A 27821-nucleotide genomic window follows, 5' to 3' on the forward strand; every position below is an offset into this window, starting at 1 on the left:
ACCTGAAATTGCGGATAGTACTGAATCCTATATATATATACTGTGCTTTTTCCTATACATACATACTTATGATAAAGTTTAATTTATAAATTAGATACAGTAAGAGATTAACAACAATAAGTAATAATAAAATAGAACAATTATAATAATATGCTGTAATAAAAGTTATATAAATGTAAATGGAATCTTAGCAACCTCAGCATGCAATTTTTTTTCTTTCCTTATGAAGTCAAGAACTTTCACCTTTTCACTTAAAAGAAACACTTTATGGCTCCTCTTTGGCATATCTGAATTGCTAGCTCACTATTCTTGTGCACTGGGGCCATTATTAAGTAAAACAAGGGTTACTTGAACACAAGTGCTGCGATACCACAACAGTCGATATGATAATCGAGATGGCTACCAAGTGACTAATGCGCAGGTAGCATACACTGTACAGCATGGATACGCTGGACAAAGGGATGATTTATGTCGTAGGCGGGATGGCACGAGATTTCATCACGTTTTCAGAATGGCACACAATTTAAAACTTATGAATTGTTTAGTTCTGGAATTTTCCACATTTGATATTTTCAGACCAGCTGACTGCAGGTAACTGAAACTGCAAAAAGTGAATCCACAGATAAGGGGGGGGGGGGGAAACTACTGTACTATAAATTATTGTTTTGCCTAGCATAAAGAGCAAAACCTTGTTTCTCTTATAACTTATATTACTTGAAACAAGTGATCTGGTCTGAACAACAGCAAGCAATGAGAGAGGGTGGAGAGGAGCAGAGATTAGGTGACTTTTGCTAATTATGATACTAGCCAAACAGATACTGTAGTGATAATGCATTATGGCTATGCATTAGGTTTAAGCTTTTGGAATTGGATAAATGAGATCACTTAAATGTCAAAGATAACTGGGAGGAAATCTCCACTCAGCCTGTAAGGAATGTAGACAATAAGATTATATATTGGGGTTCTAATGAAATGTAAAATTTTCATTTTCTTGTGGTATCCCATTACAGGTATCACTTTTGGGACTTAGCTGATCATCAATTCTGTACTGGATTAAAACACACAAAAATATGATAGCACAACGTGGTCAGTCAAAATGGGGATTACGGACACTACCCAGATAAACAAGTTACTTGAAGTTTTCACCATGAAACCAGGACAACAGGGAAATGTTCAATTAGTGGAACCACCACCAGATTAATGAAACTGAAGCCAAGCACCACAATGTAAGAAGAATCCATGGTAAAAGTGGTGAACTTGCAAGGAACTACAGGAACACCATGTTGACATATTGTGTTACCAAGACGAAGAATACAAAAACACTGAAATAGTTTTATCAGGTATCTGCAATCAGAGAAAGAAAAAAGTAGGATAGTAGGTAGCAGGCAATTTCAAGCAGAGTGATGTGAGCTTTTTTAAAAATGGAAAATTGCACAATGAAACTTATTTGTGCTTTTGATCCTATAAAAGTTTCTAATAAGGAAGAAGAGGAATTTGAGTTATTACAGAGAGCAGCTGATAAAAAGAAAACTGATTCTTGTTCAAGATACTAAACAGCAGATCAGGAAATAAATCCCAGACATATAGAAGTGTTTTGGAAAAATTTGGAGAAAGAGGAAAGCTAATATTGATGTGCTAAGAACCTTCAGAACCAGCTGAATTTCTGTGCAAGATATGGACTAATTATTACTAAACCATTTTCAACATAAAGATGTGCATCAATTCAGATGGAGAAAATACAAGATACAGTGTGATATCTTCACACTGGTTCACGATACAATATTGTAGAATGTATTTAAAATAGGAAGGAATCCCATTTAATTTTGAACAGAATAATAATAATAATGAAAATCACATTCTGATTCTTTTTTTAAAGCTGTAGATCTCACACACACAGCATGGAAAGAAGTCAATGGATACCCCCCGCCATGTGCAAGGTGCACTGTGCCATGTAATGAGTCACATGTTTTCAGCCAGTATAAACTGGAGGAATATGATGCTCCCAAGTCAGTGCAACTGTGTCCAGGTGAAATGGCTGCAAGAAAAGAACTGAACGGAGTTTGAAAGAGGCCTGCAACATGTGATAGGATGTCATGTTGCAGTCCTATCTGGTCAGCAAATTGTTGACAAATTGGGCCATCCCAGGTCGACGGTCAGTGATACCATACTGAGATGAAAGTGCAGAGAGTAAACTGTAAATGCTGCCTGCAGTGGACGGCCCACTACACTCACTGAACGTGACCAAAGGATACTATGAAGGATAATATGTAAAAACTGCCATTCATTTGGCTGACATATTGAATGTAGAGTTCCAGGCATCGACTGGAACAAATCTGCACAAAAGCATTCAGAACCGAGGCTCACAACATGGGTTTCCACGGTAAGACTACAATGTGCAAGCTCCACGTTACCCAAACCAATATGTAGCATCGTCTTCAGTAGTGCAAAAAACGTGTACAGTGGGATGCGGAAGCTTGGAAAGCTGTGTTATGGAGCGATGAATCATGCTACATCCTCTAACTACCGAACAGATGGACAATTGGGGGGGGGGGGGAGCCCGGTGATCACCTCTTACCAGAAGGCATAATCCCAACTATGGCATTTGGAAATGGCAGTGTGATGGTATGGTCCTGTTTTTCCTGGTTTGGCGTCAAATCTCTGTTTGTGGTGCCATGAACACTGAACTCTGAGAGGTATCTGAATATCTGGACAATGCATGTTTCCTACTTTGTGGTATTTCTGCAGAACTTACCACTATTTCTTTTGGCAAGGCAATGCACTGTGTCATAAGACTGCTGTTGTAACTGCATGGTTTGTGGACATAAAGTCACCACACCTGACTGGCATCCACAGAGCCCTGATCTCAACCCTATTTAACATCTATGGGATGAAATGGAGTGTCAAGTGAGGTCAAGGGACTTCTGCTCCACAACAGTCCAAGACTTCATTACGTGCTACAGGAAGAATGGTCCAAAATTCCGATTGACTGCTGTAGCCATTGCAGCAAAATGAGGTTCTACATCTTATTAAGGTGTAGAACACCTTTGTGAAGGTGTTCTACACCTTAATAAGATGTAGAATTGTTCTTCACTCTTTGTGAAGAAGAAAGAGCCATGGGTGCCATGGCTCTTTGTTCTTCACACTATGGTGTCCATTGATTTCTTTCCAAGCAGTGTGTGTGTGTGTGTGTGTGTGTGGGAACAAAGTGAAGGACTTGAAAAAAATAAAGACTAAACTCTACAGGTGAAAGGCAAAATCTAAGAAAATACTGATTAATTCAGCCAAGGAAGTAAACTGTCAAGTTGTCTACAATGAAAAGAGGAAAAAAAAAAAAAAATCAGAACATCATGATGGACTCATGAAGTTAAATAGGCAATATTCAAAAAGAAGAAATAATATCAGCTGTTCCTGACCTAGTAAGTCAGCATAAGTCCATGTGGTTTCATCAAAACTATTTAGTTTCTGCTTTATAGACAAAGAATTAATTTAAATTTCACACAAAAAAGATCTATTATTCTCTACTTTTATGGTTATCCCCACACACTTAATATTTCCTTAATTTCCATTCTTAAAGACAACAGTATTATTAACTTATAGCAAGTATCAGTTATAGCCAAACTGTAAGATCCACTTGGAGCTTTTCCTTGCAATGATCTATGTTGCCAAATAAATGCAACTATCATTTACTTATTATGCATCCCTGCATGATCAAAGGACTACCAATCAGAAGGATGACTTATGCACATTACCTGGGCACTTCCTCTCTTGTATGTGGCTATCAATTATGAAAACAACTTACTGCTGAAGTCAGTGGTTGCCACACAGGGTAAAATTTTCAACTGGCTCATTTTTTTCAATGGTAGCGAGTTGTAATACAGTTTGAAGTAGTTTTTTAGGTTACATAACGTTTCTTTCTCACAGACAGATGGCACATATTTAATTCATTATGATGATTTCAGCTATTATAACATTTTGAAACTTAAGGCATTAATTTATGTTTTAATTAATTTTCATGAATTCATGCTATCTAGTTCTGTTCTTTTCTAATCATTACTATCTGAATTTGTTCTTATTTTTTATGTGTTGTCCTTTGTGTACTGCGCTTTATGCATTGTTTTCTGACCATAAGAGCATTTATACTTCCGACTCCTTAATTTATATAATGCTCTGTATTACCCTCCAGCAAATGTACCTTTATATATGCTAGGCACAGAAAGCTGATTCTCACTCTATTAAATACTGATGTAACAACTTACTCTATTAAAAAAAAAACTATATAAAAAAAAACAACAACCAAAGCCCAACATGCACAATGCCATTCTAACAGGATTCAATATAGCAAACTATCCCCTGTAACAAATTACTGGAAGATACAAATATGTAACAAATTGTAAGAAAGTGCTAAGGATATGGTCAAGATGATCATATCTTTAACACTATTCTTAGAAAATGGCTACCCCCCCCCCCCAAAAAAAAATAATAATAAAACCATGTAACAGCAATTCCCCCAGTTCAAAGCAGAGATTACATCAAAATCTATCACCATTCCATATATCTCAGACAATCCAAAAAATCCTAAGGAAATGTGACCTTACAACCAGTTACTGACCACATAAGAAATTGGCATTCCCCCAGTTCAAAGCAGAGATTACATCAAAATCTATCACCATTCCATATATCTCAGACAATCCAAAAAATCCTAAGGAAATGTGACCTTACAACCAGTTACTGACCACATAAGAAATTGGCATTCCCTTTTTGTGATCCCTGATGATGACTATCATCAGGGATCACAAAATGACGTTGTCATTTCCTAAAAAATTAAAAGTCACATAATTTGAATTTTTCACATCTATACATGTACCTTTATCATGTAATTATGCCATGACTTAGTAACTTCTGGAATGTTCTTCTTTGTCCACTTAGCAGTTTCTCCTTCTTTCACGGGTTCCTAATAATACAAATATTTCTTATCAAATTAAAATTAAATGTGCAAGAATTGAAACATATCTAAACATTAAGAGGAAAAAATCCACAGATACATTAAATAAAACCACAGAAAAAGGAAATATTATCTGACCAAGCAAGTTAATAAATTCATATTGACTTAATGATCATCATCATCAAATTCCTGCCATGTACCCTCAAAGGGTGTACGGGATATGATAGTACTACATGAAAAAAATTACATCATTATTAATTTCCTATCTACAATTTTCCTCCAAATCAGTCTGTTACTTGTCAAGACTCCAACATTATCAGATCTTATATTTCTATTGTCTAAAACACTTTGTACCGTATCAATCCACCTATATCTTGGTCTTCCTCTGGGTCGTTTTGCTGCCAACCTGGCAGAGAACACTTGTTTTGCTAATCTTTCCTCGCCCATTCTGTTTAAGTGACCATACCACCTGAGATTAGCTCTGCTAACGCATTCCTGGATGCTGACAATGTCAAGTTCTTTCCTAATATCCTCGTTTTTAATATGATATTGCCATTCATGCCATCTGTTCACGCCTATAATCTTTCTCAGGACTCTCATATCTGTGGTCTCTAGTCTTTGGTCAAGTGTTTTACTTCTGACCCAGCTCTCAGATCCATAAGTTAAAACTGGTTTGAACACTGTCTTGTATACAGCTAATTTAGTGTTCCGACTAATTTCTCTCTTATTCAATATGAATTTATTCAATTGACTTCCCACCATACCAGCTTTGCTGATTCTGTTGTCTATTTCTATATTTAATTTACCATCTTCAGTAAAAATCGTGCCTAAATAGCTGAAATGTTTTACTTGTTCCACAGGTTCTCCATTCACAACACAGTTGACATTTTCAATGATTCTGCCTATTTTCATTGTCTTTGTCTTTTTATTGCTGACCTTCATACCATATCTATTACAACAGCTATTCAATTTACTCAGAGAATCTTGCAGACTTGTAGCAGATTTATTTAGAAGTATAACATCATCTGCATAAAGCAAAGAGCTGACATTAACATCTCCAATTTTGATATCATGTTTAATACCACTTTCCTTCATAATGTGATCCATATAGATAATGAATAACAGAGGGGATAATGTACATCCTTGTTTCACACCAGATTTAACATTAAACCATCTTCCTGTACTTCCTTCAATTCTAACTGCTGACTTACAACTCAAATAAAGAATAAGAATTGATATAATGCCCCATTGACACCATATAACTGCAGCATATAGAATAGCTTCTCTCTTGGCACCTTGTCATATGCCTTTTCCAGATCGACAAAACTTAAATACAGATTTTTGTTATATTCCCATGCTTTCTCGACTATTTGTTGTAAAGTGAAGATCTGATCCTGACAGCCTCTATTTGGCCTGTATCCACTTGTTCTTCACCAAGCTTTTCTTCCACAATTCTTGTCAACCGTTTCTCAAGTATACTTGCATAGATCTTGCCAGGAACACTCAGTAGGGAAATACCTCTGTAATTCTCACATGCAGTTTTATTTCCCTTTTTATATATGGGTACTATGAGAGCTCTACTCCTATCATCGGGAATTCGTCCCTCCGTCCAGGCTTTCTGAACTATGCAGTGCAGCCACTGTAAGACTCTTATACCACCATACTTCAGCATTTCTGGTCGAATATCATCTACTTCCTGCTGCCTTTCCACATTTCAAGCCTTTGATGGCTTTTTCTACTTCTAGTATGGATATGTATTCCTGACTGCATGCCTAGTCAGTGTTTTTTACCACTGTGCTGTCATCACTGCTTGTTTCATTGAGCAGTTTTTCAAAGTAATTACTCCATACTTCAAGGACATCTTTTTCTCCTGTTTTCATGTCACCTTTATCATCTCTAATTCTTTTTATAGCACTCTTTCCTCCATTCTTAAGCTTCTTCAACAACCTCCAGAATATTTTGCCACCTTCTTGATATTTATTTTCTATATTCTTGCCAAAGTCCTCCCATGACTTTTGTTTAGCTAGTTTTACACAGTGTTTAGCATTCTTGCATTTGTCTCTATATTCTCTAAGAGCACAAGCTAACTTATTTGACAGGAACTTTTGGTATGCTTTCTTTTCCTTCACTGCCTCTTTAACTTCCTGTGTCCACCAGGAAGTTCTGATTTTTTTATCCTTACAGATAACCTCACCACATGCCTCTCTGACAGAATCAATCAATGTTTTCTTAAGAGTTTGCCACTGAATCTCCATGGTTTGATTCCTGTTCTCAAACTCTTTCATTTTTTCTTCAATAATCTTTGTGTATTTTAGCCTACAGTTCACATTTGAGAGCTGCTCAACTTTTATTCGCTTTAAACTTTCTTACATGTTATTCTTTTCAATATGAAATTCAATGTTATCCTGCTCAAGACTTAATGGTCAATAGAATAAATATTTATCAGAATTAGCTATTAAAAAAACAAGAACTTGATCTTTCATCTTTTAATGGTTACTGTTTTAACTGGAGTTATGTAATAATTTCAGTGTTAAACACCAACAATAATCTGCCATCATCCTGATACTTCCCTGGTGAAATCCATCATCCTTCTAATTTTGCTAATGCAAATATTCTAAGGGAAATACTCTGAATGAGAGCACAAGAAATGAAACGCTAGCTCATATTTGCAATGTAATTCAAATGTTATCCCAATTTGGTTTATCCTCCTGACCTTTGATCTGGAGGATAAACCAAGTTGAAATTAAGTGGATGAGTATGCATATAAACCAAGGGCTGCAAAAACAGAAAACAATGTGGAGGAAATATAAAGAAATAAGTGAGCATACTCATGCGCAGAAAAAATGCAAGCAAGAAGTGGGATTAATGTGGTAAGGAAAGATCAAATCAGACTATGAGAGAGAGAGAGAGAATTAGTCAAACAGGCCAAAGTAAATCCCAAAGAGTTTTTTCTTCTTGCTTGCTACAGAATGAAACATAGTACACAAGTCGATATGCCAACCAGTCCCATTGCTGTGTTCACGTTCATATTTTTTAATATGCTGAACACCTCCTGTTCATCTACCTCAATGTTGATATGCAGCTCTGTAACATCAGCAAAGGTTATTCATCCAGGTGATGATTTTACAATTGATGATGTTACATAGCTGCATATCAACATTGAGGTAGATGAACAGAAGTTGTTCAGCATATTAAAAAATATGAACATGAACACAGCAGTGAGACTGGATGGCATATTGGCTTGTGTACTATGCGAATGTACAAGAGAATGGGCATTACCTCTGACAAAGTTGTTAACTCTAAGTCTCATCTCTGGCAAGGTTCCAAGGGGGTGGAAAGGAGATAAGATAATACCAATGCAGAAAGGTGGCTCCAAGAACAGGGATAGCCAATTACAGATCAATTAATATATCAGAAATGATTGTTAAAGTATTGGAAAAGTTGGTGAAAGGTAAAATACAACAGTGGATGGATAGGGATGTAATACTCTATAGTGGGCAGCATGGCTTTGTAAAGGATAGGTCCTGTCTTTGTAACTTATTCCCATTTTATAATACAGTGACAGCAGAATTGGATAAAGGTAATGGCTAGACCATGATACTGCTCAACTTTACGAAGACATCTGACAGAATACCACATGAAAAACTATTACAAAAACTGGAGAGGATGGGAATGAATATGAGGCTAGTAGCATGGATGGGGCTGATGGACAGACACCAGAGAGTAGTACATGGTGGAGTGGAGTCAAGGAGAATGATGGTGACTAGTGGAGTATCTCAGGGTTTGGTACTAAGGCTACTACTCTTTAATTTGTATATCAATGACATAGAAAAAGATTTAAGAGGGGATATTCAGTTGTTTGCTGATGATGCAAAACTGGGGAAGACAATAGTTGAGAAAGATGATGTAGAGATATCCTGCAGGATGATTTAAAGAAATTGGCATTGTGGGCAAGGATAATGATTGTGAATTACTGTTGCAAAATGTAAGGTTATGCACTTTGGGTTGAAAAGTTTGCATATGGTGTATCATATTGAAGGTATTGGATTGCAGGAAATTGATGAGGCTAGGGATTTAAAGTTCAAAGGGGCATATTGCAGAAGTTAGTAAAATAGCTCAATGAATTACTTGGATGTTGAAAAAAATGCTAACAAGTAAAGATAAGAAGTTATTATCCCTCTTTATAAGGCTATGATTTGGCCACATCTTGAGTACTGTGCACAGATTTGGTCACCTGGCTTTTTTGGGAACCAGTAGGTGGTCGAAAGGATTCAGAGACGAATGACGAAAATGGTGACAGGTCTGTGTAATACTCACTAAGAAGATAGGTTGAAGGTTTCTGGGTTACAAATCTTAGTTGATAGGTGGAAAAGAGGTGATATGATAGAAACTTTTAAGATATTAAAGGAATTTTATAAAATTAATGCAAGTGAAATTTTTCAATATTCTAGGGCCATCTATAGAAATTGTGCTAGAGTGTGGTTAGCAGGAGTGTGTGGACCACATTTTTGCATGGAGAATGGTGAGTGAGTGAGTGAGTGAGTGAAATTGATCGCCAGAATTGGTTGTGAGTTTCCTGATAGCGAATGGATTCAAGGACAGGTATGATAGGATTTCTGCGTATGATGGTTGATTTGGGTCTTCAGCAATGAGTCTCTGGATTCCATGGAGATGCTGCAAAATAATAATAATACTGTCAGCAGTCTTTGGAAATTTGGATTTTTTTCTCTTTCTATTCCCAAGAAATTTTTACTATATACATTTTGTAACCAATCCATGCTTATCTTCATTTTTCAGTCAGATATTATATTTTACTCACTAAGGCACTACTAACAACACCAACCCTTCTACCTAGATGTTGGTGTGAATCTCTTTCTGCCACCACACACCTGTTTTACTAACTTTCCTCTCCGTTTCTGTTTAATTCACTACACAATATTAGATCAGCTTTGCTCACATGTTCTTCACTGCTAATAATGTTAAGTTTCTTCTAATATTTTCATTTTTTAACAAGAGCATGCTGCTAATGTAATCTATTCACTTCCCTAATTTTATCTCAGAATTTTCATATCTGTAATCTCGTCTTTGTTTTATTTCTAACCCGACTATTGGACACGTAAGTCAGCCTGAATACTATCTTGTAAACAGTTTAGTGTTTTAGTTAATTCTACGCAATTATAAGAAGAAATACATTGAGTTTATTTGACCCTAATCATAAACAAATGAAACCAACTAATTTTGCCACATACACTTGTGGTGTTTTTTGTTCAACCAAGAAGAAGTAGTCATAAGTGTATGTGACAAAACTGGATGTAACTGAATATCAAACACACAAAAGATGATGAGCTCAAGTCGAAATCAGTACCCTGACTGACAAGACTTATATCCAATCATACATACATATTCAGGCCTGAAGTTTTTATTTCTCATTAAGTCTTTCAATATTTTTTCACAAATGTGCTGGATATCTTTAAAATATATGGTAATTGACTTCATCACTACAAAAAAAAAAAATTTTAAACGTTCTTTTAGAAATTTTATTTGAATGTATAAAAATCTGACATAATGGAAAGAGTCAGTATGCAATAGAAAAAAATAACTGTCACTTATGCAGCATAGTTGAATTACTCAATGATAGTTAAAAAATTTTCAAATTATATGAACTATTGAATTTACTAAATAAATGTGTTAAGTTTATATTGATAAGTTAATATTTATATTAATAAGCTTTTGATGACATGCATAAACGTGTCATCAAAAGCATGAAAGAAAGTATTATCAACTTATTTATACTATACTGATATTTTAAAATAATAGCTTAAGACACATATGGGCAACCCCTGGCCCGATCTGGCCCTCTACTTCTTTTGATCCGGCTCTAATCTATTTCAGTGAAGTGTGTCTGATTCATGGTGGGAGAAAACATGGTGTGTTCTACTAACTCACATTAAGCTGACATCATATGACTTGCGCAAAACACACTATGTTTTCTCCAACCAAGGTCTCTTTCTCACTTTGACTAGAGGCGTGTGCGAACGTGTTACAACGTGTCAGTTTGGTACTTGCGTTGGTGTTGTGCTTTGTTCAATGCCTTCATTGATGTTATGTTCTGTTCGGTGCCTGCGTTCATGTTGTGTTCTGTTCAGTTCCTGCGGTGTAGAAGACAGTTTTGTTCGACAGTTCTGAATATCACTTATAAATCTGGGACAATGTCAGGGGTTATTGCAAAAAAAAAAAAAAAAGAAAAAGAAAAGTAGATGCAGAGAATCGTCAATTTCAAGACAACTGAATGGAGGATTATTATTTTATTCTGAATAAAGTTTTGCCTGTATGTTTGCTGTGCAACGAATCCGTATCCGTCAACACAGAATACAACTTGAAGAGACACTTTACTTCGAGACATGCACCCAAAAATTGATGGGCAACTACGAAAAGATGAAATACAGAAGTTGAAGAAGAACTTGGATACCCAGCAGCAAATGTTTAACAAGCAAAGAACACAGCACCAAAGCATTGTCAAAGCCAGCTTTGTGGTAAGCAAAAAAATCGCTAAGCATTCTAAGTCATTTGGTGAAGGAGAATTTATCAAAGAATGTCTGCTGGATGTTGCAAGTATAATATGTCCTGAAAAGAAAAAAAGACTTTGAGAATATTCATTTGTCAAGACGTACTGTTGTCCGACGAATAGAAATCATGGCTGATGATATCAAAAAAAAAAAGTTTAAAAGAGAAGATTGCTGGATTGGAAGCATTTTCAATTGCTTTGGATGACAGCACCGATGCCTCTGATATAGCACAACTAGCAATATTTATTCGAGGAGTTGATGCAGATTTCAACATCACAGAAGAATTATTGGCGCTTCGGCCATTAAAAGGAACAACCTACCGGTGAAGATATATTCGAAACAGTCAACACAGTCTTCGAGAGATTTGGGCTTAAATGGAGTTCATTATCTGGCATATGCACTGATGGAGCCACTGCAATGGTTGGTGCACAGAAGGGATTTATTGGAATAGTTCATGAAAGAGCAATAGAACTACAGATCCATCTGGAAAATTTAACAATTTTCACTGCATTATCCACCAACAAAATCTGTGTGCAAAATCGATTAAATTCACAAAATGGAAGTTGTAGTAGCCAGTATTAACTTTATTAAGTCACGTGCACTTAATCACCGCAAATTTAAGGAGTATTTGGCAGACCTATTTTCAGATTATGAAGATGTGTCTTATTATTGTGAAGTGAGGTGGTTGAGTAAAGATAAAATGTTAAAATGATTTATGATCTGAGAAAAGACATTGCAGATTTTATGGACATAAAAGGAAACACAATTAACCAAATAAAAGATGATGGGTGGGTGTGTGATTTAGCATTCCTTGTAGATTATCTGTTTCTTAAAGTCACTGTGGTTTAAGCCAATAAGAATACAATTTGATCAGCTAAATCCAAAACTTCCTTAAGGGCTCACTTTAGTGAGTTCAGGAGTGGCAAACCTGAGGTACCTGATACTGGATCATGCCTTACCTCATATAATATGTCTGTTATATTATCTGTAGACTAGTCCATGCCTTCTTTCTTTATTTTCTTCTTGCTCCTTCTCCCAATGCCAAGGTATAAGGGTGAATCTTTCCTATTTTACTATTTCTTTTCATCTTATGCAGTGGGCATCTGCCTTTTCTCCCAAGTATTTGCCTCACCTAGTAGGCTAATGTAAAACCCCATCTGGTTGTGGGATGAACTGGATCAAAACATTCAGATATGTGGAAAGGGCATCTGCAACCCTGTCATTTTTTTTTTTCTTGCAATGACATCACTCCGAACAAATTTGTTTGTGCCTACAATACTTCTCATGCTGCATCAGTTGTTGGGCAGAATAATCAGAGCCGCATTCAGGGCAAAGGGTCCTGTTGGAGAATTATATTACAGTCTCCAACACAAGTCACTGTTACTGTGAAAAAGGAATACAGAAAGTATAGGATTAATCTCAGAGGTGAACTTTATATCAGCACATGGAATGTGCAGGGGGTCTACAGATGAGTACACTTGATAATGTTTGTAAAGAGATGGAAAGGTATAAAATTAACATCCTGGAAATTACAGGGACCTGATGAAACAGACAAGGCCATTTCAAAACACAGGACAGTAAACTAGTTATTCAGGAGGTGACTCAAAACATTATAGAATAGCTGTGATACTGAAGAAAGTTCAAGCAAGAGCTCTTCTTAATTATAATCCCATTAATAACAGGATACTTTGTATTAGACTTAAGGCTCATCCTACCAATGTGTCAATCATAGATAAAAGGCAGGCAATCCAACAGACCATGTTGGACTGCCTGCCTTTTCATCGTAGGGGACTTTGATGCAAAAGTGGGAGAGTGTATGAGAGTGAGGCCTGAGCATGGAATGTTTGGTCTGGATGAATGTAATACCCATACATTGTTGTATGGGTGAAAGATTGTTGGAATTTCCCATACTAACAGATTATTTATTGCCAATAACTAATCTGTTAGCCCTTCCAGAAACATCCTCGACAGACCTATATTTGGACATCTAATATTGATAGGTCAAGGCACCAGATTGATTACAAGGATGTTTGTCTTCCAATGGTGGAAGACAAGCATCTTGGATGTGCATACTTGTCCAGGAGCAGACCATGGTACTGACTATCATCTAGTAAGACAGACTCCAAAACCTTCCAAGTCAGATCCATCCCACAATACTGGACGTCAGAGTAATCCTTAATGGGTTCAGATAAGAAACTTCAACATGGTTGGACAATCTTTTTGAGACTAGTGAGGAGAACTCACCTGAAATATTGTGGGAAGAGGTCAAGGTTATAATTGAGAATACAGCCAAGACGTATCTAAACTCAATTAAAAGACCAAGAGACCTATGGATATCAGATAGAAAAGAGGCAGTTGGAGAAACAAAGAGATATAAGGCCCAAAAAATTTAAAAGATTACATAGAGAAGTGAGAAAATCCATCAGACAGGAAAGGAACAGTTTTACACTAATAAGTGTGAAGAGATAGAATTCCAGATGAAGAGGCACAATTATAAAAGGATGTTTCATTTAGTTTGCGACTATACAAGTTTAAAACCAAATTGAATGTCATCAAAGAAGAGAATGGGGCAGTACTAACAGAAGAAGTGGAAGTACTGCCCCATTCTCTTCTTTGATGACATTCACTGTGAGGAACTGTACAACAGAGAGAGATAAAGAAAATTTGGAGGTGCCCTCTTACCAAGAAAATTTTGATTTAGAACCGCCTCCACTTAGGCATGAGGTTGAAGGAGCAAATTAAACAGCTTAACAATAAGACCTCGATAGGAATCCCAGCAGAGTTAATTAAGGCCATGGAAGATGGAAGGATAAGTGTTTCCCAGATTAATTACAAGGATATGGAAGACAGGATCGTGGCCTAGGAATTGGAAGAAGTCGGTCTTCATACCACTACACAAGAAGGAAGATATGAAGGGCTGCAAGAACTACAGAATAATTAGTTTAATCTCTCATGCAAGCAAGATTTTATTAAAGATTGTTCTAAATAGGGTCCAAGGTTAAGGCAGAGAGAGATGCCTGAGGAACAAGTAGGTTTTAGGAAAGGAAAGGGTACCAGAGACAGATTCTTTGCCTTAAACAGATCATAGAAAAGTATAAAGAATTTAGACTCCCTTTGGTAATGTGTTTCAGAAACTACTCCAATCCTTATGACTGCTTTCAGCATATGAAACTGTGGGAAGTAATGAAATTAATGAGTTTTCCTCAACCCTTTATCAGGTTGATGGCTAACCTGCAGTGAGCAGGAAGCCACAGTAAGAACAGGTGTTAGAGTAACTGATTGGCTTCGGGTAGGCAAGGGAGTAAGACAAGGATACCTTCTTTCTCCTTACTTGATGCTAAGGACATAATGTGTGAAGTACTGGATGAGCTTAAAACAGGAATTAGGATAGGGGCAGATTGATCCATAATCTGAGGTATGCTGATAACAGTATTCCTTTGTAATGACAAGGAAGAACTAAGGCAAATCATTAACAGAGAAAGAATTGAGGAAGTCAGCAAGTTCGAATATCTGGGGTTCATTATTAATGTGAAGAACTGCTAGTCAGAAGATTAGGAATGGCTAAAACAACAGCCAAAGACTTGTCTAAAATCCAGAAGAATAGATCAATCTCTACAGGAACATGGCTGATGATTATGGATGCAGCTGTTTTTCCAACAGCAACTTATGGATGTAAGACCTGGAATCTAAAGAAGTCTGATAGAAAAAGGATAGCTGCTTTGAGATGTGGTGTTACAGAAGGCTGTTGAGGATATCACATACTGAAAGGCATTCAAATGGATGGGTGCCAGAAAAAATCAGCAGAACTTTAAGGATCCTTAAGATATTGACAGAAGAAAACTGAAATGCTTTGGACACGTTAAAAGGATGTCCCGGTCAGTTCGTTGTATTCCTTGTGAAGGACATGTGGAGGTCTTCTCCAGTTATACAGGTTTGATCCTTAAGCATCCCTTTTTTTACCGCTTTACTTTACGCAGATGATGTGATATTTCTAAATAAATCCAGAACAAGTCTGCAAGATTCCCTGACTAAATTGAATAACTGTTGTAATAAATTTCTTATGAAAACACAATAAAAAGACAAAGACAATGAAAATACGCAGAAACATCGAAAATGTCAACTGTAACCTGAATAGTGAACCTTTAGAACAAGTAAAACATTTCAGCTATTTCGGCATATTTTGTTATTAAAGAAAACAAATTAGTAAAGATTTGTTTCTTATTAAATTAGTCAAAACACTAAATTAGCTGTATACTAAATTAGTGTTCAAACCATTTTTAACTTATGGATCTTAGAGTTAGGTTAGAAAAAACACTTGATCAAAGACTGGAGACCAAGATATCAGAGTTCTGAGAAAGATTAGAGGAGTGAACAGGTGGCATCAATGGCAGTATCATATTAAAAATAATGATATTAGGAAAGAACTTGCCATCGTTAGCATTCAGGAATGTGTTAGCTAATTTCAGATGGTATGGTCACTTAAACGGAATGGAAGAGGAAAGATTAGCTAAACAAATGTTCTTTGCTAGGTTGGCAGAAAAAATACTTGAAGGAAGCCCAAGATGTAGGTGGATTGATACAGCAAAAAGTGCCTTAGAAAATTTTCCTCATTTGGAGGAAAATTTTTGATTTGAAGTTAGTAATGGTGTAACTTTTTTATGCAATAATATCCTGAATTTGATGACAATGAAGTCCTGTTATTTTTAATTTCTGTCAGCTGTCTGAGAGTTGCTATGTTGTTATCCAACTAAATATCTTGTCTATTTGTAGGTAATTCTTCTTTGTCCAGATGTTATGTGGATCATCTGGACAAAGAAGAATTACCCACCAACAGAAATTTAATTGAATAACAACATAGCATGTCTCAGATAGCTAATAGTAATAGGACTCTTCTTCTTCTACTACGCGTTATTCCCGCTTCCCATGCAGGGTCCGCGTGTTACTTTAGATGCGACTTCTTGTTAGTACTACTCCCAACCGACTCGTCGCCTGGTCTGCCGCTGGGGGGATATATTTTTGAATGTAGAGGCGTATGTTCACTGGGCCGGTTTGCCTGTTTGCGGGATGAAAAACGCCAGATAAACTGGCGGAAAAAACCCTACTGACCGCGCCCAAGACCGGCTAACTTGGCTATGCCTGAGGAAGATCCTCAAATTCCTCACGTCTACAACGGGAATCGAACCTGGGACACTCCTTCCCCAGGCATATGGTTGCGAAGCGCAAAGCCACTAGGCTAACCGCGCAGTAATAGTAATAGGACTCTAAGAACCAATAATTGCTGATGTAGTTTTCAATAAGATAATTGTGTTTTATTATTCTCTTTAAATTTCTTTTAATCAGGCTATGGTCAACAGTTATTTTCACTCTGTAGTGTGTACTAATGTAGCCTGTGATCTGTTGTGTGTGTGTGTGTGTGTGTGTGTGTGTGTGTGTGTGTATATATATATATATATATATATATATATATATGGGGTGCTTAAGGGTCAAAGCTGTATAACTGAGAGGAGAACTCCACATAGCATTTAAAGGAATGCGGAGAACCACCCAGGGCTTCTGACCTAATGTTCAATCCTCACCTTCTCGTGCTGCACCCTGTTGGGTATCTACTTGGATACTGAATGAACGAGGATGGGCTGGCAATTTGGGATTTAGTCGACCAAACTGTATTCTTATTGGTTAAACCAAAATAAAAAATGATGGTACGACATGACAAAATTTCATGCCGGCTGGGACATCACCTGGTTAAACAAGGCTCCCCCCCCCCCGTTGTTTTCGCCAGGGAACCAGGGCGAACAGCAAAAAGTCAGCTACTGGAACAAATCTGAAAACAAACCCCAACTCCACATCACTAGAGTTAAAGATCAGTACTATCAACATAAGAAACCTGAATGGCAAAGAAATGGAGCTAGTTGAGGAACTAGATAAGTACCAGATCGACATAAGAGGGGTGACTGAAACAAAAAATACAAAAACTAGTGAGATCTTTCTGAGCAATAAATACAAAATGTTATATTCAGGCAATGACAATCAACGAAAAGAAGGAGTAGCCATAGTATTCAACACAAAATACGAGGCTAATCTTCTTGAATGGCAGTCAGTCTCAAGTAGAGTAATGTGGGCAAATAATGGGGAACTGGACAATGAGACTTATTTGTGCCTATGGTCCCACAGAAGGTTCAACTAAGGTAGAAGTGGAGGAAATTTTTGAGGCTTTAGAAAAAGCAACTGACACAATGAAAAAGGAAAAGTTGGTCCTTGTTGGGGATCTAAATAGCAGAGTAGGAAATGATTGTCAGACATACAAAAATGTTTTGAGAAAATTTGGAGAAAAGACCAAAGCTAATAATAATGGCAAATACCTGTTGGATTTCTGCTCATGACATGGACTGGTTATTACTAACACAATGTTCCAACATAAAAATGTGCACAAATTCACATGGAGAGAAAATGCAAGGAATAAGAAAAGTCTCATTGACTATGTTATTGTTGACATTGATGTTTTCTCCCTGGTGCAGGACACCAGAGTGTACAGAGGATTTGAAATTGGAAGTGATCACTATTTAGTCTTGGGAAGGATAAAATTGAATTTCATATTGAAAAGAATAACATGTAAGAAAGTTTTAAAGCAAATAAAAGTTGAGCAGCTCTCAGATGTGAACTGTAGACTAAAATACACAAAGATTATTAAAAAAAAAATGAAAGTGTTTGACAATAGGAATCAAACCTTGGAGATTCAGTGGCAAACTCTGAAGAAAACATTGATTGATTCTGCCAGAGAAGCATGTGGTGAGGTTGACTGCAAGGATAAAAAAAATCAGAACTCCCTGGTGGACACAGGAAGTTAAACAGGTAGTGAAGGAAAAGAAGAAAGCATATCAAAAGTTCCTGTCAAATAAGGCAGCTTGTGCTCTTAGAGAATGTCAGTATCTCAGAGACATAAGAATGCTAAACACTGTGTAAAACTAGCTAAAGAAAAGTCATGGGAGGGCTTTGGCAAGAATATTGAAAATAAATATCAAGAAGGTGGAAAATTTTCTGGAGGTTGTTGAAGAAGCTTAGGAATGGAGGAAATAGTGCTGTAAAAGGAGTTAGAGATGATAAAGGTGACATGAAAACAGTAGAAAAAGATATCCTTGAAGTATGGAGTAATTACTTTGAAAAACTGCTAAATGAAACAAGCAGTGATGACAGCACAGTGGTAAAAAACACTGACCAGGAATATATATCCATACTTGAAGTAGAAAAAGCCATCAAAGGCTTGAAATGTGGAAAGGCAGCAGGAGTAGGTGATATTCGACAAGAAATGCTGAAGAGTGGTGGACAATTCAGAAAGCCTGGACAGTGGGACAAATTCCCGATGATTGGAGTAGAGCTCTCATAGTACCCATATACATATAAAGGGAAATAATATGAATGTAAGAATTACAGAGGTATTTCTCTACTGAGTGTTCCTGGCAAGATCTATGCAAGCATACTTGAGAAACAGTCGATCAGAATTGTGGAAGAAAAGCTTGGTGAAGAACAAGCTGGATTCAGGCCAAATAGAGGCTGTTAGGATCAGATCTTCACTTTACAACAAATAGTCGAGACAGCATGGGAATATAACAGAGATCTGTATTTAAGTTTTGTCGATTTGTAAAAGGCACATGACAAGGTGCCATGAGAGAAGCTATTCAATACGCTACAGTTATATGGTGTCAATGGGGCATTATATCAAGCAATACTTAGTCTTTATTTGAGTTGTAAGTCAGCAGTTAGAATTGAAGGAAGTACAGGAAGATGGTTTAATGTTAAATATGGTGTGAGACAAGGATGTACATTATCTTCTCTGTTATTCATTATCTATATTCCATATGGATCACATTATGTAGGAAAGTGATATTAAACATGATGTCATAATTGGAGATGTTAATGTCAGCTCTTTACTTTGTGCAGATGATGTTATAATTGTAAATAAATCCGCTACAAGTCTGCAAGATTCTCTGACTAAATTGAATAGCTGTTGTAATAGATATGGTATGAAGTTCAGCAATAAAAAGACAAAGACAATGAAAATAGGCAGTATCATTGAAAATGTCAACTGTGTTGTGAAAGGAGAACATGTGGAACAAGTAAAACATTTCAGCTACTTAGGCATGATTTTTAGTGAAGATGGTAAATTAAATATAGAAATAGACAACATAATGCAAAGCTGGTATGATGGGAAGTCAATTGAATAAATTCATATGGAATAAAAGAGAAATTAGTCAGAACACTAAATTAGCTGAAACGAGGATATTAGAAAAGAACTTGACATTGTCAGCATCCAGGAATGCGTTAGCAGAGCTAATCTCAGGTGGCATGGTCACTTAAACAGAATGGGCGAAGAAAGATTAGCAAAACAAGTGTTCTCTGCCAGGTTGGTAGCAAAACGACCCAGAGGAAGAACAAGATATAGGTGGATTGATACGGTTCAAAGTGCCTTAGATGATAGAAATATAAGATCTGATAATGTTGGAGTTTTGACAAGTAACAGACTGATTTGGAGGAAAATTGTAGATAGGAAGTTAGTAATGATGTAATTTTTTTCATGTAGTACTATCATATCCTGTACACCCCTTGAGGGTACATTGCAGGAATATGATGATGATGATGATATATATATGTATGTATGTTTTCCTGAAGGTAACTTTGATATAAAGTTCTCTTTTATATCAAGATCATTTTGATATTAAATAAGACAACATTTAAAAACATACCTTGATATAAAGGTCTTCTTTATATCAAGATGACCTTGATATAAAGGAGACACACTACTATGTTTAAGAATCCACCGTAGTGGATTTTAAACACAGTAGTGTGTCTCCATAATTAATCATAATGATTGCTGATCACTGTGAACCCTGAAAGAAAGAATTTACAAAAGAGTGGCTGTAAACATGGATTCATCAAATGTGTGGTGTATATATATATATATGTATGTATGTTTTCCTGAAGGTAACTTTGATATAAAGATCATTTAATATTAAAAAAGACAACAAACATAATACAAATATGCCTTAAAGAGAGAAATAATCTGCTTGCAAATTAAAAAAATGCCACTTAGTAGGAGTGGTAAGAAAATTACCATTTAATATTAATGGTTAAGAATAACCAAAATTAGCCACTGATTGAATGATGAGAACAGTACATTTAAACATCTCATTAATTTGTTTAACTAAAGTAGCAAAAAAACAAATAAACTAACTTTTAAGATATAAGAAATTTATATGCTCTGTGTAAAGAGCAAAGATAATTACAGTAAAACCCCGTTTTTATGTTCCAGCAATTTATATTTTCCTGCAATTTACGTCATTTTCCGTTGGTCCCGTTTTAAGGCCTATTCTTATGATATATTGTTTTCCCACCATTAACAACTTGATGTGGACGTTATTTCCCATGATTTGAGATTTTTTCTCAAATTTTTTTCTCGGGTGGCAACACTGATTTTCGACTCGATTTCCTCTCATTCAAATCAATTTCTGCAGAAATATGTGCATTTCTTTTCCCAGATGGCGTTGCTTTCGGCTGTAGTTTCGTTTCCATCATCACAGTGACTTGCATGCTTGCAGCAGTGATGTAGTGATGAGCGATGATGGTATCGCTCATCCATGTTACTAACACGGAGAAAAAAAGACAGAAAATGTATTTTGGTAGAAGAAAAGATGGCAATAATGTTTTTAACATTTCCTGCTATTTACACGTTTTTCCATCAGTCCCGTGGAAAGTGTAAAAAAGCAGTTTTTACTGTAAATAGTTACAAATAACCACAGACTGGCTTGTTATAGTTACAATGTGCCTGCAGGTAAGAACCAGCAATTTATCCTAACATTTTACCAGCAATCATCAGGTTCTTGGATCACAGTCTTAACATAATGATGCATTTGATATGATTCAAGAGACTGATACCCAATTGTTTGACGTAGCAAAAAATTTGGGTTGAGTCAGCAGAATTGTAAACAAAACAACTAATGTTGTGAAGCCAGTGTATTATGTCTATAATTGTGTAGCCAGTTTGCTTGTTTTGCAAGGTGAAAAACTAGAGTTTTCTGCAGAAAAGTCTCCTGTCATTTCCATATAGACTATCCAACTCAGCTTTAAAGCCTTTATGAAGGTACTTGGCATTCTTGATGGGATTCAAACTCAGGGCTTTCTAACTGAAGGGTGAGTGTCATAAATATCCTAGTAACTATACTATGAAGACAGATGCAGCAAAGAAAGACAAGATCCAGAACTTACACAGCACTATACCAGACTTAACTCCACTTAAGATTTCAACCAAATTCTTGTATCTGCTTTCTGACGCTTACACAATGAATCTGATGTAACATCATCCTGTGCTGCTGCTCTGAAACATTTTAAAAACACTGCAAAATGAAAGGCTGCTGATTCCTAATTTTCATTCGACACACCGCATTTAATGGTTTAATAAATTAATTGATTTATATTATGATAAATGTATATATATATACATTTATACATTTAAGGGACAAAGCTGTATAACTCAGAAGACCTCCACATAGCCTTTAAAGGAATACAGAGATTGATCAGGGCTTTTGACCAAATGTCCAATCCTCACTTTCTCGAGGTGCACCCTGTTGGGTATCTACCTGGATACTGAATGAACGAGGATGGGATGGCAATTCGGGATTTAGCTGACCAAATTGTATTCTTATTGGCTTAAACCAAAATACAAAATGATGTTACAATATGACAAATTTTCATGCCGGCTGGGGCGTTGCCCAGTTAAACAAGGGCCCCTGTTGTTTTCGCCACGGGACCAGAGCGAACAGCGAAAAGTCAGTTACTGGAACAAATCTGAAAACACACCCCAACTCAACATCCCCAGAGTTAAAGATCAGTACTGTCAACATAAGAAGCCTGAATAGCAAAGAAATGGAGCTAGCTAAGGAATTAGATAAGTACCAGATCGACATAATAGTGGTGACAAACAAAAAAGACAAAAGCTAGTGAGATCTTTCTGAGCAATATATACAAAATGTTATATTCAGGCAATGACAATCAAGGAAAAGAAGGAGTAGCCATAGTATTCAACACCAAATATGAGGCTAATCTTCTTGAATGGTTCAAGAAGATTAGCCTCATATTACCCAACATCAGGTTCAAGTACAGTGATGTGGGCAAATATTAGAATGCAGAAATCGACAATGAGACTTATTTGTGCCTATGGTCCCACAGAAGGTTCAACTAAGGTAGAAGTGGAGGAATTTTTTGAGGCTTTAGAAAAAGCAACTGACACAATGAAAAAGGAAAAGTTGATCCTTGTTGGGGATCTAAATAGCAGAGTAGGAAATGATTGTCAGACATACAAAAATGTTTTGAGAAAATTTGGAGAAAAGACCAAAGCTAATAATAATGGCAAATATCCGTTGGATTTCTGCTCATGACATGGACTGGTTATTACTAACACAATGTTCCAACATAAAAATGTGCACAAATTCACATGGAGAGAAGAGGCAAGGAATAAGAAAAGTCTCATTGATTATGTTATTGTTGATAGTGATGTTTTCTCCCTGGTACAAGACACCATGGTGTACAGAGGATTTGAAATTGGAAATGATCTATTTAGTCTTGAGCAGGATAAAATTGAATTTCATATGGAAAAGATTAACATGTAAGAAAGTTTTAAAGCAAATAAAAGTTGAGCAGCTCTCAGATGTGAACTGTAGACTAAAATACACAAAGATTATTGAAGAAAAAATGAAAGAGTTTGAGAACAGGAACCAAACCTTGGAGATTCAGTGGCAAGCCTTGAAGAAAACCCTGATTGATTCAGCTAGAGAGGCATGTGGTGAAGTTGTCTGCAAGGATAGAAAAATTAGATCTTCATGGTGAACACAGGAAGTTAAAGAGGCAGTGAAGGAAAAGAAGGAAGCATATCAAAAGTTCCTGTCAAATAAGGCAGCTTGTGCTTTTAGAGAATACAGAGACAAAAGTAAGAAAGCTAAACAGTGTAAAACTGGCTAAACGAAAGTCATGGGAGGATTTTGGTAAGAACATAAAAAATAAATAACAAGAAGATAGCAAGATATTCTGTAGGTTGTTCAAGAAACTCAGAAATGGAGAAAAGAGTGCAGTAAAAGGAATTACAGATGATAAAGGTGACATGAAAACAGGAGAAAAAGATATCATTGAAGTATGGAGTAATTACTTTGAAAAACTGCTAAATGAAACAAGCAGTGATGACAACACAGTGGTAAAAAACACTGACCATGCATGCAGTCAGGAATACATATCCATACTTGAAGTAGAAAAAGCTATCAAAGGCTTGAAATGTGGAAAGGCAGCAGGAGTAGGTGATATTCGACAAGAAATGCTGAAGAGTGGTGGTATAAGAGTCTTACAGGGGGCTGCACTGCATAGTTCAGAATGCCTGGACTGAGGGACAAATTCCTGATGATTGGAGTAGAGATCTAATAATACCCATATATAAAAAGGGAAATATAACTGAATGTGAGAATTACAGAGGTATTTCCCTAAGTGTTCCTGGTAAGATTTATGCAAGTATACTTGAGAAACGGTGGAGAAGAATTGTGGAAGAAAAGCTTGGTGAAGAACAAGCTGGATTTAGGTCAAATAGAGGCTGTCAGGATCAGATCTTCACTTTACTACAAACATTTGAGAAATCATGGGAATATAACAGAGATCTGTATTTAAGTTTTGTCGATCTATAAAAGGCATATGACAAGGTGCAAAGAAAGAAGTTATTCAATATGCTACAGTTATATGGTGTCAATGGGGCATTATATCAAGCAATACTTAGTCTTTATTTGAGTTGTAAGTCAGCAGTTAGAATTGATGGAAGTACAAGAAGATGGTTTAACATTAAATCTGGTGTGAGACAGGGATGTACATTATCCCCTCTGTTATTCATTATCTATATGGATCACATTATGAAGGAAGTGGTATTAAACAGGATATCAGAATTGGAGATGTTAATGTCAGCTCTTTGCTTTATGCAGACGATGTTATACTTCTAAATAAATCTGTTACAAGTCTGCAAGATTCCCTGAATAAATTGAATAGCTGTTGTAATAGATATGGTATGAAGGTCAGCATTAAAAAGTCAAAGACAATGAAAATAGGTAGAATCGTTGAAAAAGTCAAGTGCATTGTGAACGGAGAAGCTGTGGAACAAGTAAAACATTTCACTTACTTAGGCATGATTTTTAGTGAAGACGGTGAATTAAATATGGAAATAGACAACAGAACCAACAAAGCTGGTATGGTAGGAAGTCAAATGAATAAATTCATATGGAATAAGAGAGAAATTATCATGAAGGTTGTTTTCTTGATCATAAATTAGTAAATAATAATATTTGGTTAACCGATCAAGTGTTGATCAATTTTAAGAGAGAAATTAGTTGGAACACTAAATTAGCTGTATACAAGACAGTGTTCAAACCAGTTTTAACTTATGGATCTGAGAGCTGGGTCAGAAGTAAAACACTTGACCAAAGACTAGAGATCGCAGATATGAGAGTCCTGAGAAAGAGTAGAGGCGTGAACAGATGGCATCAATGGCAATATCACATTAAAAACGAGGATATTAGGAAAGAACTTGACATTGTCAGCATCCAGGTATGCATTAGCAGACCTAATCTCAGGTGTTATGGTCACTTAAACAGAATGGGTGAGGAAAGATTAGCAAAACAGGTTGGCAGGAAAAACAACCCAGAGGAATACCAAGATATAGGTGGATTGATACGGTACAAAGTGCCTTAGACGATAGAAATATAAGACCTGATAAATGTTGGAGTCTTGACAAGTAACAGATTAATTTGGTAGAAAATTGTAGATAGGAAGTTAGTAATGATGTAAATTTTTCATGTAGTACTATCATATACCCCTTGAGTGTACATGGCTGGAATTTGATGATGATGATAAATGTATATATTCCAACCCCCTCCCCCATTTAGAGTAATGTAATGCAGGTTTTTTTTTATACTAGCTGTGAAATTTGATTCTTCTATTAAATTACACTAGTAATATATTAAATTACTAGACAGCAGTTGTCTAATTCAAGAACTGCAGTTAATTTTGACCAACAAATATCAAGGAAGACCATTAGTTTACTTCAATAAACTGAAACTGTACAGTAACATTTTTTTTAACCTGAAAATTTGTTTTACACATTTCGTCTTGCCAGTACAAGGAGAGCACAATTAAGTTTAACCGGTAATTTAAAGGAATGCATGGTAAGCAATCAGGAAGCAGCATAACTTGTAGCAACAACTGTGAAGTTGTTTTAGTTTGGTTGCTGTGGAGATTGGAATAAGAATGTGGTAGAATGAGATAAAAAAAAATTTCAGAAACAGAATCAGAGACCTATAGATTTATCTGAAAGATTTTCTTTTAAAAGGTGAATAATCATCAGAAAATAAAATGCTGTTTTCAAGGGATAAACAGCAGCACCATTTGGAAAAATGTGAATTCCTCCAACAATTATTTCTACTGTTCTTTGCTTCATCCTCTATCTGCTTCTGCCAACAGACAAGATTGAAGACAGAGCATTTTGTTTGCTTCAAGACACAAAGTTGTTAAAGTAAATTATAAATTACAATAAATTTATTCTTGTGTTAATCCTTTATGCAAGCATATCCAAATCAGTTTGCATGTGAAATACCTTTATAACTAGTCTATTTGTACACAGAGGCTGCTGATTCGATCTCAGTTATCCATTAATGCAAAGCACACTTCCTTTCAGATAGATATATTGTTATGCAATTATAGTAAAGGTTGTTACCCAGGCTGATTTCAACCTTTATTGAGGCCTCATCAGCAGAATGCCAGATCCAGAAGGTTACCAAAGTTATATCAATGTAGAAATCATATATTTCCTACACACAAGTGGAAAAACAAGAATATAATTTATTTATAATTTACTTTATAACTCAGCAGTAAAATATTTTCCACAACTAGTTCTAATCCATAGTATTTAATAATATGATACACGATTTTTCTACTTGTAAATATATGATTTCTGCATTAACTGAAATCACTATATCAGATTTGAAAGTGTTTTGTTAAATATATATATTTATATATATGAGGAAAGGAAATAGAAAGTTCTGATAAACACCTAGAACAAAATTTATATTAAAGCAACTAATATAACCACAAAAAAGAACATACTAGTAGTAGAGTTATGAATAACTTATGTTCTTTCTTGTGGTTATATCAGTTGGTTTAATATCATTTTTGTTGTAGGTGTTTATCAGAACCTTCCCCCCCCCATATATATATATATATATATATATATAACTCTAAAACTGTGCTTTCACTTGTCGTTTGAGTTTCAACTTGATATTAGCAATCACTAAGCTATGATCCAATTTCATGTCTGTATTTGAAACATTGGACACTGCTTAACTGATGTGGCCCATCTCTTTCTTATGAGTATCATGTCTAACATGGTTCCATCAGGTGACTACCATGTCTACCTTTTTAATTGCTTTCTCCATATTTGCCAATTCTTCTTATTATTATTCTTATTCTTGTCCGTGCGATTTAGCCTAGTGGCTGGGCGCTTCGTAACCATACACCTGGGGAAGGAATGTCCTAGGTTCAATTCCCATCGGAGACATGAGGAGCCGAAGGATCTTCCTCAGCCATTGTCAAGTTAGTCAGTCTTGAGCAGGAGGGTTTTTCATCCCGCAAAGCAGGCAAACTGGCCCTGAGAACTCGACACTACAGACATAGGATACACCAGGGGGTAGGGCTGACCACCTTATCCTGTGAACGGTTTGAGGTCCGATGATTAATTAACCCTTGACACTGCAAGGTAAAAGAGGGTAAAAGGAAGATGAGATGAGATGAGATGAGATTCTTATTATCTGTTATTAATTACTCTTTCCTCAATTTTCCAATTTTTGTATTCAAATCTCCTCAAATAATGAGTATATCTTTCTTTGATACTGATTTCAAGATTACTTCCAAGTTGCTATAGAATAACTATTTCTGCTTCAGTATCTTCTGGGAGGACAGGTGTCTCAGTAATGTTGAATCGTCTTACTGAAAATCCTGCCATTATTATTATTCTTCCATTTATTGGTTTGTGTCCTAATAATGCTTCTCTTCCTCTTTTACTGAGAAAAAATCCTGATTCATGTGTTGTATTATTGCCTGACCAGATGATTCTTCCATCTTTCATTTCCTCTGATTCCGTCCAGTGCATCTCCACTATTACAAGGATGTTACATCAGTATAGCTTTATCTCTTTGCAAAACAAGTCTAGCTTTCCAGAAGTCCATAAATAATGTCATTCTTGTTCC

General features: G+C 36.0%; 1 protein-coding gene across 1 annotated transcript in view; it reads right to left on the reverse strand.

Annotated features, from left to right (window-relative positions):
• Bap55 (Brahma associated protein 55kD) overlaps positions 1 to 27821 on the reverse strand; it is a 146816-nt gene that overhangs the window by 63087 nt on the left and 55908 nt on the right. The window contains exon 7 of the mRNA XM_090415661.1: positions 4865 to 4951. Coding sequence (XP_090271787.1) covers positions 4865 to 4951 — 87 coding nt within the window. The remainder of the gene's footprint in view (positions 1 to 4864; positions 4952 to 27821) is intronic.

The sequence above is a fragment of the Typopeltis vanoorti genome, chromosome 3 (assembly GCF_054136105.1).
Source record: "Typopeltis vanoorti isolate ZY-2024b chromosome 3, IOZ_Tvanoo_1.0, whole genome shotgun sequence".
NCBI classification, from domain to species: Eukaryota; Metazoa; Arthropoda; class Arachnida; order Uropygi; family Thelyphonidae; genus Typopeltis; species Typopeltis vanoorti.